General features: G+C 47.0%; 1 protein-coding gene across 2 annotated transcripts in view; it reads right to left on the reverse strand.

Annotated features, from left to right (window-relative positions):
• Positions 1-13790: 13790 nt before the first annotated feature.
• Positions 13791-18605, reverse strand: part of LOC106574097 (copine-4) — a 106937-nt gene continuing 102122 nt past the window's right edge. For both annotated transcript variants that reach the window (XM_045712914.1, XM_045712913.1), the window contains 3 exons: positions 18256-18389; positions 17811-18047; positions 13791-14577 (listed from right to left, as the gene is read on the reverse strand). In XM_045712914.1, the coding sequence (XP_045568870.1) occupies positions 14446-14577; positions 17811-18047; positions 18256-18389 (503 nt within the window). In that variant the 3' untranslated portion in view covers positions 13791-14445. The remainder of the gene's footprint in view (positions 14578-17810; positions 18048-18255; positions 18390-18605) is intronic.

Raw genomic sequence — 18605 nt, forward strand, 5'->3', positions numbered from 1 at the left:
CTTGGCTAAAAATAAGAAAATAATATCCTTGTTATTATATCTCAGTGTTGGGAGTATCCCCTTTTACTGTTTGATAATGTAGTGATAACGGGGTAAAGGGGACATGATAACAGATAACACAACGGTGTTGTTTCTTTCCCTCAGGCAGGTGTCACAGTAATACCCCCTGGGTATGTTAGTAGCCCCTCTGTCATCCACCAGTACACTATTGGACTCGTTCGTCTCAATTAAATAATGAATTGGTTGGAGATCACATGACAGGCATAGTTGCCGAACAACACAAAGGGGGAGATGTACCTAGTGGGGTACACTCAGGCCCAAGAGGCAGTACGTCTATTGACTATTCAGATTCAAATGACTCTAGAAACCTATGGTTTTTATATTCTATAATATTAATCCCATGTCATTAAAAATTGCCCGTGAAAGCGTGTGTGAAATCCTGTATATAATACAGAATTAAATGATGATTCAAAAGGCATATGACAGCAATCAAAACCCTTAATATAACATAAAGGTTGGACAGAGGTTGTCACCTGTGACAATGGTATGAAACAAAAATTACCTTGAAATTGCTTCATGTAACATTAGCCCAGTAGTATGTCAGATCCAAACGTTCTAAACAGCAAACACACTCAGCCTGGACTCAATCAGCCCTACCATTACAAACACACTCAGCCTGGACACACTCAGCCCTACCATTACAAACACACTCAGCCTGGACTCAATCAGCCCTACCATTACAAACACACTCAGCCTGGACTCAATCAGCCCTACCATTACAAACACACTCAGCCTGGACTCAATCAGCCCTACCATTACAAACACACTCAGCCTGGACTCAATCAGCCCTACCATTACAAACACACTCAGCCTGGACTCAATCAGCCCTACCATCACAAACACACTCAGCCTGGACTCAATCAGCCCCTACCATTACAAACACACTCAGCCTGGACTCAATCAGCCCTACCATCACAAACACACTCAGCCTGGACTCAATCAGCCCTACCATTACAAACACACTCAGCCTGGACTCAATCAGCCCTACCATTACAAACACACTCAGCCTGGACTCAATCAGCCCTACCATTACAAACACACTCAGCCTGGACTCAATCAGCCCTACCATTACAAACACACTCAGCCTGGACTCAATCAGCCCTACCATTACAAACACACTCAGCCTGGACTCAATCAGCCCTACCATTACAAACACACTCAGCCTGGACTCAATCAGCCCTACCATTACAATAGTCTGGCTGGAAGCTACAGACACCAGAGAAAATACAATTCTGTAAAAGATGACAGCTACTTAATACTCTTTAGCTTGATTGAAGGGAGAGAGATTTTCGCATTTCCCAGCCCAACCTACGAACTGCTTTGATTTGAAAGCATCGTTCTGACTTATTTTTTTACAACGTTTTTATCTGTTTAGTTATTTTTTTTTTGGGGGGGGGGGGGGGTTACAGGTACAGTACGTTTTCAATTTCAATGTATAAGTTTATAAAACATGTACCTGTAGGCTTCCACTCAAAAGAAAACAACAGGAAGAAATACATACAGAGGTTTAAGTTTACATTTTACATTTTTTACATTTTTAGTCATTTAGCAGACGCTCTTATCCAGAGCGACTTACAGTAGTGAATGCATACATTTCATACATGGGAATCGAACCCACAACCCTGGCGTTGCACACACCATGCTGGCGTTGCACACACCATGCTGGCGTTGCAAACACCATGCTCTACCAATAAAATCATTATGAACAGAAAAAGAAAACAAAAAAGAAGTGAGCCTCCACCCCCAAACCCCCAAACCCCCACCCCATTACCTCAACCCCACCCAGCCAACATGTCTCCATCCAACCCCCCCTTTGTGCATTCAAATTGCCATTGATGAAATGCAATTGTGTTCATTGTCCGTAGCTTATGCCTGCCCATAACATAACCCCATCGCCACCATGGGCCATTCTGTTCACATCAGCAAACCGCTTGCCCACACAACGCCATACACATGGTCTGCAGTTGTGAGGCCATTGGACATACAGTACTGCCAAATTCTCTAAAATGACGTTGGAGGCGGCTTATGGTAGAGAAATGAACATTGGCAACAGCCCTGGTGGACATTCCTGTAGTCAGCATGCCAATTGCCCTCGCAAAAAACTTGAGACGTCTGTGGCATTGTGTTGTGTGACAAAACTGCACATTTTAGAGTGGCCTTTTATTGTCTCCAGCACAAGGTGCACCTGTGTAATGATCATGCTGTTTAGTCAGCTTCTTGATATGCCACAACTGTCCGGTGGGTGGATGATCTTGGCAAAGGACAAATGCTCACTAACAGGGATGTAAATACATTGTGCAACTTTTTCTTTAGAGAAATAAGGTTTTCGTGTATATGGAAAATTTCATGGATCTTTTTTTTCAGCTCATGAAGCATGGAACCAACACTTTTTGCGTTTATATTTTTGTTCAGTGTATATACACTGCTCAAAAAAATAAAGGGAACACTAAAACAACACATCCTAGATCTGAAATCACACAAAAATAATCAATGGAAATCCAATTTATCAACCCATGGAGGTCTGGATTTGGAGTCACACTCAAAATTAAAGTGGAAAACCACACTACAGGCTGATCCAACTTTGATGTAATGGCCTTTAAAACAAGTCAAAATGAGGCTCAGTAGTGTGTCTGGCCTCCACGTGCCTGTATGACCTCCCTACAACGCCTGGGCATGCTCCTGATGAGGTGGCGGATGGTCTCCTGAGGGATCTCCTCCCAGACCTGGACTAAAGCATCCGCCAACTCCTGGACAGTCTGTGGTGCAACGTGGCGTTGGTGGATGGAGCGAGACATGATGTCCCAGATGTGCTCAATTGGATTCAGGTCTGGGGAACGGGCGGGCCAGTCCATAGCATCAATGCCTTCCTCTTGCAGGAACTGCTGACACACTCCAGCCACATGAGGTCTAGCATTGTCTTGCATTAGGAGGAACCCAGGGCCAACCGCACCAGCATATGGTCTCACAAGGGGTCTGAGGATCTCATCTCGGTACCTAATGGCAGTCAGGCTACCTCGGGCGAGCACATGGAGGGCTGTACGGCCCCCCCAAAGAAATGCCACCCCACACCATGACTGACCCACCGCCAAACCGGTCATGCTGGAGGATGTTGCAGGCAGCAGAACGTTCTCCACGGCGTCTCCAGACTCTGTCACGTCTGTCACATGTGCTCAGTGTGAACCTGCTTTCATCTGTGAAGAGCACAGGGCGCCAGTGGCGAATTTGCCAATCTTGGTGTTCTCTGACAAATGCCAAACGTCCTGCACGTTGTTGGGCTGTAAGCACAACCCCCACCTGTGGACGTCGGGCCCTCATACCACCCTCATGGAGTCTGTTTCTGACCGTTTGAGCAGACACATGCACATTTGTGGCCTGCTGGAGGTCATTTTGCAGGGCTCTGGCAGTGCTCCTCCTACTCCTCCTTGCACAAAGGCGGAGGTAGCGGTCCTGCTGCTGAGTTGTTGCCCTCCTACGGCCTCCTCCACGTCTCCTGATGTACTGGCCTGTCTCCTGGTAGCGCCTCCATGCTCTGGACACTACGCTGACAGACACAGCAAACCTTCTTGCCACAGCTCGCATTGATGTGCCATCCTGGATGAGCTGCACTACCTGAGCCACTTGTGTGGGTTGTAGACTCCGTCTCATGCTACCACTAGAGTGAAAGCACCGCCAGCATTCAAAAGTGACCAAAACATCAGCCAGGAAGCATAGGAACTGAGAAGTGGTCTGTGGTCACCACCTGCAGAACCACTCCTTTATTGGGGGTGTCTTGCTAATTGCCTATAATTTCCACCTGTTGTCTATTCCATTTGCACAACAGCATTTGAAATTTATTGTCAATCAGTGTTGCTTCCTAAGTGGACAGTTTGATTTCACAGAAGTGTGATTGACTTGGAGTTACATTGTGTTGTTTAAGTGTTCCCTTTATTTTTTTGAGCAGTGTATATACTGTATATTGTTTTGATGTATTTGTTGGGTTTTATGCATTGTTTATTTGTATGTGACTTTCGCTGAGATTATTCTTTACAGAGTATATTTCTCCAGGCCTCATTTGTCCCTTGATGAGCACCATTCAGGTCTAATGCTATAACTTCTAACAGTAACTGTATCCACTGGTGAATTGTTAGAGTGAGGTGATTGCCATCTAAGAGACAACATATTTTTTGCGGCAGTGCTGCCTGCCAGCGGTAATCGTCTCTGATTGATTGAGAGGTTCAAGGAGCTATCATCGTTAAGTAACTTTACAAAGCTTTGAATAATAACATTCATGCATTTCAAAATGGATTTTGTAACTTTAGCCCAGAAGCATTTAACTGCAGAGCACTTCCACAACATTTGAAGGAATTTGCCTACCTGATTTAGGGAACAGTTGGTAGTTGGGGCAAATTTCATCATAAAACGTTTCCTTGGTGTTAAATACAGTCTGTGAAGAAACAATTTATTTTTAAGTTGATATCTTAATTTTTTCTGCCCAAACAAATCAGCAACCTGTCAGACCCTCGTAAAAAGAGAAAACGGAAGGGTTATTTAGCTCCCTCAGGTAGCTTTATTTAAATTCTCCACAGGTCTGAAATGAGGACAAACTGAGGAATGTAGCCGCAGGTTTCATAAATAATCTCTTCTGCAGTTGAGTTGGTTGTTTGTTACTATTTTTGTCCTGCTGCTACCTGATGCTCAACTATTCAGCTTATTCTAAAGGGGATTTAGGGCTCTACTCAATCCGATGCACTTTAGCCAACATCTGCATAGATAGCCACGGGAAGTAGGGGTGCTGACGGTGCTGCAGCACCCCCTGATAAATCACAAGTAAAACATTTTTTTATTTTTAATTGCGACAAAAATGTCCATCCGTTATGCGGGTGTCTGCTATCGCAGGTTAACGCTTGATCTGATTGAATAATAGTGTCTATGAGGTTGGCAGTTTTTGACTTGTAATTGATCAGGGGCTGCTGCAGCATTTCAGAGTGATGTTGATGTTGAGTTAGTGACGCATGAGTGACTTCACATGTTTAAGTCACACATACCAGTAAAGCTATCAGTTACATAAAAAAACAATACAGTGCATACCGTACACCACACAGAATGGGACAAATCAAATAAGATGGTGGCCTACATAATCATGTCCGACAGTACCTTGCTACTATCAGCAGTGACAGTGGGCTGAATAAGATGTTCTACCTGTGGTACAGAGTGTGTGAGAGGAAAGAGGAGGAGGAAGGTGACATTTCCCAGAGGCTGAGCCTCACCAGGACCCGACAGCAGACACCTACTTATGTCTCTCTCTCTGGGATGATTACAACAAAGACAGAACTGATTCAGTCCCCTAGCAGAACCCTGCCTCTAACAATCTGCCCAAAACAGTAGTCTCACACGCAGCCCACCTCTCCAGAGTGGCACAAGGTATTTTATATCCCATCGATCAACTTAACACAACGGCCTCTGTTCTCTAACTGGAAGAAAACTACTTCCTGGAGTTCCTAATAACAGCTTTGCTTGTCAAATGCCACATCCAATGCAGAGTCATATTGTACAGACTACAGAATACTAAACTTTTGCCAAAACTTCAAATCAAACAAGCCACCAGACTGCTGAACACTTGAACTGGACTGAGTCACGGACGGACGGACGCACGCACGCACACGCTGCTACCAGACAGACTCTTTTTATGCTGCTCAGTTTATACACTGCCCCCCCCTCCCTTCCCCAATATACATGTAAATATTGGACTATAAATTATGTCTTACTTCATTATACTTATGCTAAAATGTTTATTCTATTCTACTGAGCAATTTACAAAAGGTTTGTATTCTTATCTTGTATTATTTCTTATTGTTGTTGCATTGTCCAGAAGGAACCTGCAAGTAAGCATTTGGTTGGACGATGTATACCATGCATATTCCGTACATACGACTAATACAACTTTTTAGTGAACACCGTTTTCTAGTAGTGGCTTCCATTAACGCTTTGGCTACTTTGTCCGAAGAAACCATGGGTCTGATGTATTTTATACCATTCCATTCCAGCCATTACTATGAGAAGCCATTACTATGAGCTTGTCCTCCCCAATGAAGGTACCACCAGCCGTCTGTGTGTTACACTGTCATTAGCACAACATTAGAGGTTCCCTGTGTTTAGTCATGTTTAGACAGTTAATATATCAAATGATGTAACACTGTCATGCTGCATGGAGCAAACAGCTACTCTAAATTGCAGCCCGTGGCAAGCCTGTTATTATGTCTGACAGCTAAACACTTTGACATGAGGGCGTAAAGTCACTTTTCATCAGTTGACGTCAACTGTGCTGTGTCTGTACAGTCATCGTTCTTCAGAGGCTAGCTCCTTCCCGGTCACCAGTCTATGCTAGCTAGCAGCTCAATTCCGATATGTCCTCTCTGAAGCTAATCAAGCCCTTTCATTGTTCTTCCTCTGTGAACAAGACCGTCATTAGCCCAATTCCCCTCCCTCTAATGGTTAATGTGCATGGCATTAACCTCCTGAGCCAAATAGCATGGGTGTTTTTATCTGGGGTAATAACCACCTGTGTCTGTGGGAATGTTGTGTGTTCTGGCACAGCTGTTAGGACAACTAGGAGACTGCATAAGAAGATGACTTACTGTAGCGTCTGAACTTCAGAATCAAGAGCTTCAGAATCAAGACCTTCAGAGTCAAGACCTTCAGAATAAAGACTTTCAGAATCAAGATCATTAGAATCAACACCTTCAGTATCAAGATCTTCAGAATCAAGACCTTCAGTATCAAGACCTTCAGAATCAAGACCTTCAGAATCAAGACCTTCAGAGTCAAAACCTTCAGAATCAAGACCTTCAGAGTCAAGACCTTCAGAATCAAGACCTTCAGAGTCAAGACCTTCACTCAAGACCTTCAGAATCAACACCTTCAGAATCAAGATCCTCAGAATCAACACCTTCAGAATCAACACCTTCAGAGTCAAGACCTTCAGAATCAACACCTTCAGAATCAAGATCTTCAGAATCAACACCTTCAGAATCAACACCTTCAGAGTCAAGACCTTCAGAGTCAAGACCTTCAGAGTCAAGACCTTCAGAATCAACACCTTCAGAATCAACACCTTCAGAGTCAAGACCTTCAGAGTCAAGACCTTCAGAGTCAAGACCTTCAGAGTCAAGACTTTCAGTCAAGACCTTCAGAATCAAGACCTTCAGAGTCAAGACCTTCAGAGTCAACACCTTCATAGACAAGACCTTCATAGTCAAGACCTTCAGAATCAACACCTTCAGAATAAAGCCAGAGCTATTTTTTATTGTTTTTTCTGCAGAGATTCCATGCTCGCCATCCTGGCTGAATTACTCATTAGTAGCATTCAAACACATTTATTTAATATTCAGTAATCACAGAATGTACACAGACGGCATGTTTGTTTAACAGTAAATCATTTATATTTATTCTACTCCAACTGTATGTAGTTACACTATCAACTGGTATAATTTGAGGCAAACATTTATATATATATACATTTATATAAATATACCCCACCCCCTCTGGCCTTATGGCTTAAATAACACAATAACTATATGGCAACAGTCCTCTTTCTGCCAATCCAAGCCCTGCCAGGGGAACCAGGCTAATGATTGAAGTTTCATGGTTTATTCTGCTCTTTCCCTGTCTTTTAAATAGGAATGTACCATTTGGTAGGTAGTTAGTTACTAATTGTGTTGAATTTAAGTATGAATACCTTTTGTTTCCACATAATTTCTTAGTAAATACTAGATACAATAATTACCATATGAAATAATACTGTGCAATTTAAGTGTTACTTATTGAAGCTCTCCTGTCTCCTGGCACTGGCAGATCAATGATGGGGCTAATTATGGCCAGTGAGCGTTCTCCATGGATTTTTTTCATGGGAAAATTACCATGGCAGTGACCTGTGACACAACCAACCAAGGAGCTGGCTGGCGCTGGGGGTTTTGGATACACAATATATGTAGAGGAAATTTAAATATTTTAAATATCCTCTCCGGTTTGAATGGAAAACGTGGGAAAGATGATTTATTCTCAGGTCAGAAAATGTCTTATGATTCTCTAGAATCTAGATGGGATATAATGTATATCCAGGAGGAAAGAGAACTTTCATTTCCCATGACGACACATTGCACCCTCAACCATTTATAACTCTATCTGGAATTTGTGCAGGCACACACACACACACACATGCACACACACACACATGCGCACATGCGCACACGTGCACACACGCACACACACACACACACACACACACACACACACACACACACACACACACACACACACACACACACACACACACACACACAGGCACACACACACATGCACACACACACACAGGCGCACACACACACACACACACACAGGCGCACACACAGTGTGTGTGTGTGTGTGTGTGTGTGTGTGTGTGTGTGTGTGTGTGCGCCTGTGTGTGTGTCTCTCCGCATTCTTCCACATTTCCTCAGCACCAGTCCTAACGGGGAGTTGTGTTGACGAGCCCATTTCTTGCCTGTCAGACATACCGTTTGGTGCTGTCATGTAGCCCTCCATAACAGACTCACTGCAACCCTTCCCCATCATAGGACTCTTACTGATGTAACACCAGCCCCCCTACAGTATGTACCCATCAACAGACTTTCACAGAACGCGGCAGGGAAGGCTGTTTCAAACAAAACGCTCAATGCACAAGCACAGTACACACACACCTCAAGGTGTCATCACTCCAGTATCAAATCAAATCAGAGTGGAACGGACTAAGATACAGTAGAATAGTATAGAAAAAACTGTATATACATATGAGGTGAGTAATACAAGATATGTAAACATTATTTAGTGAATGAGATACAGTAGAATAGTATAGAATACAGTATATACATATGAGATGAGTAATGCCAGATATGTAAACATTATTCAAGTGAGTAGTGTTCCATTCCTTAAAGTGACCAGTGATTATTCAAGTGAGTTGTGTTCCATTCCTTAAAGTGGCCAGTGATTCCTTGTCTATGCCTATAGGCAGCAGCTGCTAATGTGCTAGTGATGGCTGTTTAACAATCTGATGGCCTTGAGATAGAAGCTATTTTTCAGTCTCTCGGTCCCAGCTTTGATGCACCTGTACTGACCTCACCTTCTGGATGATTGCGGAGTGAACGGGCAGTGACTCGGTTGGTTGATGTCCTTGATTATCTTTCTGGCCTTCCTGTGACATCGGGTGCTGTAGGTGTCCTGGAGGGCGGGTAGTTTGCGGGCGGTGAAGTTACTGTACCAGGTTGTGATGCAGCATGACCGGGTGCTTTCAATTGTGCATCTGTAAACATTTGTGAGGGTTTTAGGTGACAAGCCAAAGGCTCTGTTGCGCATTCTTCACCACACTGTCTGTGTGGGTGGTCAATTTCAGTTTGTCAGTGATGTGTACGCCAAGGAACTTGAAGCTTTCCACCTTCTCCACTGCGGTCCCATCGATGTAGATAGGGTGGTGAACCCTCTGCTGTTTCCTGAAATCCATGATCATATCCTTTGTTTTGTTGATGTTGAGTGAGAGGTTGTTTTCCAGGCACCACACTCCCAGAGCCCTCACCTCTTCCCTGTAGGCTGTCTTATCATCAATGGTAATCAGGCCTACTACTGTTGTGTAGTCTGCAAACTTGATAATTGAGTTGGAGGCGTGCTTGGCCACGCAGTAATGGGTGAACAGGGAGTACAGGATGGGGCTGAGCATGCATCCTTGTGGGGCCCAGGTGTTGAGGATCAGCGGAGGGGAAGTGATGTTTCCTACCTTCACCACATGGGGGAAGCCCGTCAGGAAGTTCAGGACCCAGTTGCACAGGGTGGGGTTCAGACCAGGGCCTCAAGCTTAATGATGAGCTTGGAGGGTACTATGGTGTTGAATGCTGAGTTTATATAGTCAATTAACAGCATTCTTACATAGGTATTCCTCTTGTCCTGATGGGATAGGGCAGTGTGCAGAGTGATGGCGATTGCATCGTCTGTGGATCTATTGGGGTGGTAAGCAAATTGACATGGGTCTAGGGTGGCAGGTAAGGTAGAGGTGATATGATCCTTGACTAGTCTCTCAAAGCACTTCATGATGGTGGGTGCTACGGGGCGATAGCCATTAAGTTCAGTTACCTTTGCCTTCTTGGGTATGGGAACAATGGTGGCCATTTTGAAGCATGTGGGGATAGCAGACTGGGATATGGAGAGATTGAATATGCCCATAAACACACCAGCCAGCTGGTCTGCGCATGCTCTGAGGATGCGGCTATGGATGCCGTCTGGACTAGCAGCCTTGTGAGGGTTAACACGTTTAAATGTTTTACTCGCGTCGGCCACGTAGAAGGAGAGCCCACAGTCCTTGGTAGCGGGCCGCGTCGGTGGAACTGCGTTATCCTCAAAGCGTGCAAAGAATGTGTTTAGCCTGTCCTGAAACAAGACGTCGGTCTCGGCGATATGGCATGAAGATACAGTTGAAGTCAGAAGTTTACATACACCTTAGCTAAATACATGTAAACTTTTTCACAATTCCTGACATTTCATTCTAGTACAAATTCCCTGTCTTAGGTCAGTTAGGATCACCACTTTATTTTAAAAATGTGAAATGTCAGAATAATAGTAGAGAGAATGATTTATTTGACCTTTTATTAATTTCATCACATTCCCAGTGGGTCAGAAGTTTACATACACTCAATTAGTATTTGGTAGCATTGCCTTTAAATTGTTTAATTTGGGTCAAACGTTTCGGGTAGCCTTCCACAAGCTTCCCACAATAAGTTGGGTGAATTTTGGCCCATTCCTCCTGACAGAACTGGTGTAACTGAGTCAGGTTTGTAGGCCTCCTTGCTCGCACACACTTTTTCAGTTCTGCCCACAATTTTTCTATAGGATTGAGGTCAGGGCTTTGTGATGACCACTTCAATACCTTGACTTTGCTGTCCTTTAAGCCATTTTGCCAGCAACTTTGGAAGTATGCTTGGGGTCATTGTCCATTTGGAAGACCCATTTGCGACCAAGCTTTAACTTCATAACTGATGTCTTGAGATGTTGCTTCAGTATATCCACCTAATTTTCCCCCCTCATGATGCCATCTATTTTGTGAAGTGCACCAGTGCCTCCTGCAGCAAAGCACCCCCACAACATGATGCTGCCACCCCCGTGCTTCACGGTTGGGATGGTGTTCTTCGGCTTGCAAGACTCCCCTTTTTTCCTCCAAACGTAACGATGGTCATTATGGCCAAACAGTTCTATTTTTGTTTCATCAGACCAGAGGACATTTCTACAAAAAGTACAATCTTTGTCCCCATGTGCAGTTGCAAACTGTAGTCTGGCTTTTTTATGGCGGTTTTGGAGCAGTGGCTTCTTCCTTGCTGAGCGGCCTTTCAGGCTATGTCGATATAGGACTCGTTTTACTGTGGATATAGATACTTGTGTACCTGTTTCCTCCAGCATCTTCACAAGGTCCTTTGCTGTTGTTCTGGGATTGATTTGCACTTTTCGCACCAAGGTACATTCATCTCTAGGAGACAGAACACATCTCCTTCCTGAGCGGTATGACGGCTGCGTGGTCCCGTGGTGTTTATACCTGCGTACTATTGTTTGGCTAGATGAACGTGGTACCTTCAGGCATTTGGAAATTGCTACCAAGGATGAACCAGACTTGTGGAGGTCTACAATATTTTATCTGAAGTCTTAGCTGATTTCTTTTGATTTTCCCATGATGTCAAGCAAAGAGGCACTGAGTTTGAAGGTAGGCCTTGAAATACATCCACAGGTACACCTCCAACTGACTCAAATGATGTCAATTAGCCTATCAGAAGCTTCTAAAGCCATGACATCATTTTCTGGAATTTTCCAAGCTGTTTAAAGGCACAGTCAACTTAGTGTATGTAAACTTCTGACCCACTGGATTTGTGATACAGTGAATTATAAGTGAAATAATCTGTGTGTAAACAATTGTTGTCAAAATGGCTGTCATGCACAAAGTAGATGTCCTAACCTACTTGCCAAAACTATAGTTTGTTAAGAAGACATTTGTGGAGTGGTTGAAAACAAGTTTTAATGACTCCAACCTAAGTGTATGTAAACTTCCGACTTCAACTCTATGTCACTGTCACTATTGAGACTGAAGGCACTTAGAACTGAATGTGATGTGTTTTATTAGTCACATGGTTTGGTTGGTTTTGGAGGCTGATCCTTCTGCCTGTCCAACTCGTCAGATAGTTCATTATGAACCAGGACAGAATTAATGGACTGCCGGCTGCTCTGGATATGAAAGGGCCCTGGCCTGCCCTTTCTATAGTATTCATCACGCATCTCAGAAATCTCTGTCCCTCTCATTGCTATCAATCCCTCCCTCCCTCTCTTCTCCCCATCTCCCTCCCTCTCTCCTCCCCATCTCCCTCCCTCTCTCCTCCACATCTCCCTCCCTCCCTTTTCCCCATCTCCGTCCCTCCCTTCTCCCCAGCTCCCTCCCTCTCTCCCCATCTCCCTCTCTCTCTCCATCTCCCTCCCTCAGTCCTCCCCATCTCCCTCCCTCTCTTCTCACCATCTCCCTCCCTCTCTTCTCACCATCTCCCTCCCTCCCTCAGTCATCCCCATCTCCCACCCACCCTCCCTCCTCTCCATCTCCCTCTCCCTCCCTCCCTTCTCCCCATCTCCCTCCCTATCTCCCTCCCTCTCTCTCCCCATCTCCCTCCCTCTCTCTCCCCATCTCCCTCCCTCTCTCTCCCCATCTCCCTCCCTCCCTTCTCCCCATCTCCCTCCCTCAGTCCTCCCCATCTCCCTCCCTCTCTTCTCCCCATCTCCCTCCCTCAGTTCTCCCCATCTCCCTCCCTCTCTCCTCCGCATCTCCCTCCCTCCCTTCTCCCCATCTCACTCCCTCTCTCTCTCCCCATCTCCCTCCCTCTCTCTCCCCATCTCCCTCCCTCAGTCCTCCTCATCTCCCTCCCTCTTCTCCCCATCTCCCTTTCTTCTCATCTCCCTCCCTCCCTTCTCCCCATCTCCCTCTCACTCTCTCCCCATCTCCCTCCCATCTCCCTCACGCTCTTCTCCCCATCTCCCTCCCTCAGTCCTCCCCATCTCCCTCCCTCTCTCTCCCCATCCCCCTCCCTCTCTCTCCCCATCTCCCTCCCTCAGTCCTCCCCATCTCCCTCCCTCTTTTCTCCCCATCTCCCTCCCACAGTCCTCCCCATCTCCCTCCCTCTCTTCTCCCCATCTCCCTCCCACAGTCCTCCCCATCTCCCTCCCTCTCTCCTCCCCATCTCCCTCTCCCCATCTCCCTCTCAATCCCCCCATTTCCCCATCTCCCTCTCTCTTCTCCCCATCTCCCTCCTCCCCATCTCCCTCCTCCCCATCTCCCTCCCTCCTCCCCAGACACCTCCAAGGGAGAGTCGTGACTTACTCCAATCCTAGGAGGAATTGTCACCGTCCTCACATGGCTGCACATGGACAGACTTGTTCTGTTCAACTTCAATCAGAACATTCCCATCATTTTTATGGAGGTTTTTAAATCAATAGAATGCATTGGAAATGCTAAGAAAGTGACCCCAATTCCCAATTTCTTTGACTACTTTGACATGCACACCAAAATATACAAATTCTGCCAATTCAGTTCTCTGCATTTTCTATGGATTTTTCATAGAATGAATGGAAATTGATATGACCACAATTCCAATGATGTTTTTGACTTGAAACCCAATAGGTTTTTTTAACAGTACAAGTCACAAGCATATTGATAAAGCTTTTATTATTATAAGTAATTCATAATTTCACAGAATACTGCATTGTAACATAACAACGGCAAATTATGTGCCCATAATATTCTCCAGTGAACTTCCCAGAATACTAAATATGTGCTGTCAACATGCTTCATAGTAGAATGTCCTTTATCCCTACAATACTGTCAACTCTGTTGTTCACTAAGAAAACAACATGAACCATGAGAAAACTGCTTTATTATCAGCATGCAAAACAACAGTTCATGCATCTGCCTGATCTGCAATATGGACTTCTGAGGACGCAGACGTTTTTAAACGCAGGTAGCTAGTTCATTCACTGTGGTCCAAAATGTTTTACAATGTATGAATATCAAGAAATTTAGCAAAATCTCAACAAACTCTTATAAAAAAAGGAACGGGGGTGTTCTGTACATTCCTTCATCGATAGTTGAATGTTTGTCTATAGGGATGTCAGTTTGGTTGTTCGTTTGTGTGTGTCCCCCATCATACCAATGCTTTGAATGATACAGTTGCTTTACAGATGCAAGCCTCGGAGGCCACGCATGCACAATGAAAAGAACAAACAAACGAAGAGCAAAACAGTAAACTTTTCAGTTAGTCAGCATAAGGTGTTGTCTGTCGTAACGAGTGCGTTGGGCCCCTCCTCTCAGGGGGCGAATGTCCTGGAAGACTCGAACTCGCTGGGCACTTTGGGCTTGATGCCCTTGTTGTTGTAGTAGTCAACCACCTGGTTGGGCACTTCTGCTAGGACAGTCTTCGCCAGCTCTGCCGGTGAGCCCTGGAGATGGACAGAGAGAAACCTGTCTCTTCCTGTAACACTCAGGTAACCTCCCAGTTCCTCAGGTAACCTCCCAGTTCCTCAGGTAACCCTCCCAGTTCCTCAGGTAACCCTCCCAGTTCCTCAGGTAACCCTCCCAGTTCCTCAGGTAACCCTGCCAGTTCCTCAGGTAACCTCCCAGTTCCTCAGGTAACCTCCCAGTTTCTCAGGTAACCTCCCAGTTCCTCAGGTAACCTCCCAGTTCCTCAGGTAACCTCCCAGTTCCTCAGGTAACCTCCCAGTTCCTCAGGTAACCTCCCAGTTCCTCAGGTAACCCTCCCAGTTTCTCAGGTAACCTCCCAGTTCCTCAGGTAACCTCCCAGTTCCTCAGGTAACCCTCCCAGTTCCTCAGGTAACCCTCCCAGTTCCTCAGGTAACCCTCCCAGTTCCTCAGGTAACCCTCCCAGTTCCTCAGGTAACCCTCCCAGTTCCTCAGGTAACCCTCCCAGTTCCTCAGGTAACCCTGCCAGTTCCTCAGGTAACCCTCCCAGTTCCTCAGGTAACCCTCCCAGTTCCTCAGGTAACCCTCCCAGTTTCTCAGGTAACCTCCCAGTTCCTCAGGTAACCTCCCATTTCCTCAGGTAACCCTCCCAGTTCTTCAGGTAACCCTCCCAGTTCCTCAGGTAACCCTCCCAGTTCCTCAGGTAACCTCCCAGTTCCTCAGGTAACCCTCCCAGTTCCTCAGGTAACCCTCCCAGTTCCTCAGGTAACCCTCCCAGTTCCTCAGGTAACCCTCCCAGTTCTTCAGGTAACCCTCCCAGTTCCTCAGGTAACCCTCCCAGTTCCTCAGGTAACCCTCCCAGTTCCTCAGGTAACCCTCCCAGTTCCTCAGGTAACCCTGCCAGTTCCTCAGGTAACCTCCCAGTTCCTCAGGTAACCTCCCAGTTCCTCAGGTAACCCTCCCAGTTCCTCAGGTAACCCTGCCAGTTCCTCAGGTAACCTCCCAGTTCCTCAGGTAACCCTGCCAGTTCCACAGGTAACCCTCCCAGTTCCTCAGGTAACCCTCCCAGTTTCTCAGGTAACCCTCCCAGTTCCTCAGGTAACCTCCCAGTTCCTCAGGTAACCCTCCCAGTTCCTCAGGTAACCTCCCAGTTCCTCAGGTAACCCTCCCAGTTCCTCAGGTAACCCTCCCAGTTCCTCAGGTAACCTCCCAGTTCCTCAGGTAACCCTCCCAGTTTCTCAGGTAACCTCCCAGTTCCTCAGGTAACCCTCCCAGTTCCTCAGGTAACCTCCCAGTTCCTCAGGTAACCCTCCCAGTTCCTCAGGTAACCCTCCCAGTTCCTCAGGTAACCTCCCAGTTCCTCAGGTAACCCTCCCAGTTCCTCAGGTAACCCTCCCAGTTCCTCAGGTAACCTCCCAGTTCCTCAGGTAACCCTCCCAGTTCCTCAGGTAACCCTCCCAGTTCCTCAGGTAACCCTCCCAGTTCCTCAGGTAACCCTCCCAGTTCCTCAGGTAACCCTCCCAGTTCCTCAGGTAACCTCCCAGTTCCTCAGGTAACCCTCCCAGTTCCTCAGGTAACCCTCCCAGTTCCTCAGGTAACCCTCCCAGTTCCTCAGGTAACCCTCCCAGTTCCTCAGGTAACCTCCCAGTTCCTCAGGTAACCCTCCCAGTTCCTCAGGTAACCCTCCCAGTTCCTCAGGTAACCCTCCCAGTTCCTCAGGTAACCCTCCCAGTTTCTCAGGTAACCTCCCAGTTCCTCAGGTAACCTCCCAGTTCCTCAGGTAACCTCCCAGTTTCTCAGGTAACCTCCCAGTTCCTCAGGTAACCCTCCCAGTTCTTCAGGTAACCCTCCCAGTTCCTCAGGTAACCTCCCAGTTCCTCAGGTAACCTCCCAGTTCCTCAGGTAACCCTCCCAGTTCCTCAGGTAACCCTCCCAGTTCCTCAGGTAACCCTCCCAGTTCCTCAGGTAACCCTCCCAGTTCCTCAGGTAACCCTCCCAGTTCCTCAGGTAACCTCCCAGTTCCTCAGGTAACCCTGCCAGTTCCTCAGGTAACCCTCCCAGTTCCTCAGGTAACCTCCCAGTTCCTCAGGTAACCCTCCCAGTTCCTCAGGTAACCCTCCCAGTTCCTCAGGTAACCTCCCAGTTCCTCAGGTAACCCTCCCAGTTCCTCAGGTAACCCTCCCAGTTCCTCAGGTAACCCTCCCAGTTCCTCAGGTAACCTCCCAGTTCCTCAGGTAACCCTCCCAGTTCCTCAGGTAACCCTCCCAGTTCCTCAGGTAACCCTGCCAGTTCCTCAGGTAACCCTCCCAGTTCCTCAGGTAACCCTCCCAGTTCCTCAGGTAACCTCCCAGTTCCTCAGGTAACCCTCCCAGTTCCTCAGGTAACCCTGCCAGTTCCTCAGGTAACCTCCCAGTTCCTCAGGTAACCCTCCCAGTTCCTCAGGTAACCCTGCCAGTTCCTCAGGTAACCTCCCAGTTCCTCGGGTAACCTCCCAGTTCCTCAGGTAACCCTCCCAGTTCCTCAGGTAACCTCCCAGTTCCTCAGGTAACCCTCCCAGTTCCTCAGGTAACCCTCCCAGTTCCTCAGGTAACCCTGCCAGTTCCTCAGGTAACCTCCCAGTTCCTCAGGTAACCCTCCCAGTTCCTCAGGTAACCCTCCCAGTTCCTCAGGTAACCTCCCAGTTCCTCAGGTAACCTCCCAGTTCCTCAGGTAACCCTGCCAGTTCCACAGGTAACCCTCCCAGTTCCTCAGGTAACCTCCCAGTTCCTCAGGTAACCCTCCCAGTTCCTCAGGTAACCTCCCAGTTCCTCAGGTAACCTCCCAGTTCCTCAGGTAACCCTCCCAGTTCCTCAGGTAACCCTCCCAGTTCCTCAGGTAACCTCCCAGTTCCTCAGGTAACCTCCCAGTTCCTCAGGTAACCTCCCAGTTCCTCAGGTAACCTCCCAGTTCCTCAGGTAACCCTCCCAGTTCCTCAGGTAACCCTCCCAGTTCCTCAGGTAACCCTCCCAGTTCCTCAGGTAACCTCCCAGTTCCTCAGGTAACCTCCCAGTTCCTCGGGTAACCTCCCAGTTCCTCAGGTAACCTCCCAGTTCCTCAGGTAACCCTCCCAGTTCCTCAGGTAACCCTCCCAGTTCCTCAGGTAACCCTCCCAGTTCCTCAGGTAACCCTCCCAGTTCCTCAGGTAACCCTCCCAGTTCCTCAGGTAACCCTGCCAGTTCCTCAGGTAACCCTGCCAGTTCCAGTAAAGACTCACATGTTTGAAGTTGCGGAAGGGGACGAACTGGACGATGTCTCGTAGGCAGGGCTCCCCCTTGGGCGAGCGAAGGATCCCGTCATCTCCATCCAGCATCTGCATGTCACTGAAGTCAGCACTTCCCACGCCTACAATGATGATGGACATGGGCAAGTGGGAGGCTTGGACGATAGCCTCGCGGGTGTCTGCCATGTCTGTGATCACTCCGTCCGTTAGGATGAGCAGAATGAAGTACTGCTGCAGAGATAAAGGAAGTCAATGACTGGGGAGAAACGTGAAAGAGCAATGTCTGTGGGGTGTGTTGGAAATACATGTTGAGCATAACTCTAAAATGTTGCCAAGTCTCCCATTGACATCAATACATGATTTAAGCTCAAGCTAGGTTCAAGCTATGATCCAAATCGATTGGTTCCAAGGAGAGGAGGACAACTGACAGCTAGCTTACCATGGCCTCCTTGGTGTGCATTTCCTGTGAAGCAGAGCTGGCTACTTTCTGGATGATGGGGGCGATGTTGGTGGGGCCGTAGAGCTGAAGCTTAGGAAGGCATGTCTGATAGGCCTCCACCACCCCTTGGATACCTGCACACCCATAGACATATGTTGGAAAAACACAGAATAACACACACACACAGTAACACTCACATAGCCATATACTTCTGGAGAACTCTGGGTATTTGGGGACACACGACGAACAGCAATGCACACAGGTGTGAAGGTATCTTTGTGGAGTAATTGAGACCCATGATATTCGAGGATATTTTTCACTTTGAGGGAAGCAGTCACTCTGTGAATAGT

Source organism: Salmo salar, chromosome ssa02 (assembly GCF_905237065.1).
Source record: "Salmo salar chromosome ssa02, Ssal_v3.1, whole genome shotgun sequence".
NCBI lineage: Eukaryota > Metazoa > Chordata > Actinopteri > Salmoniformes > Salmonidae > Salmo > Salmo salar.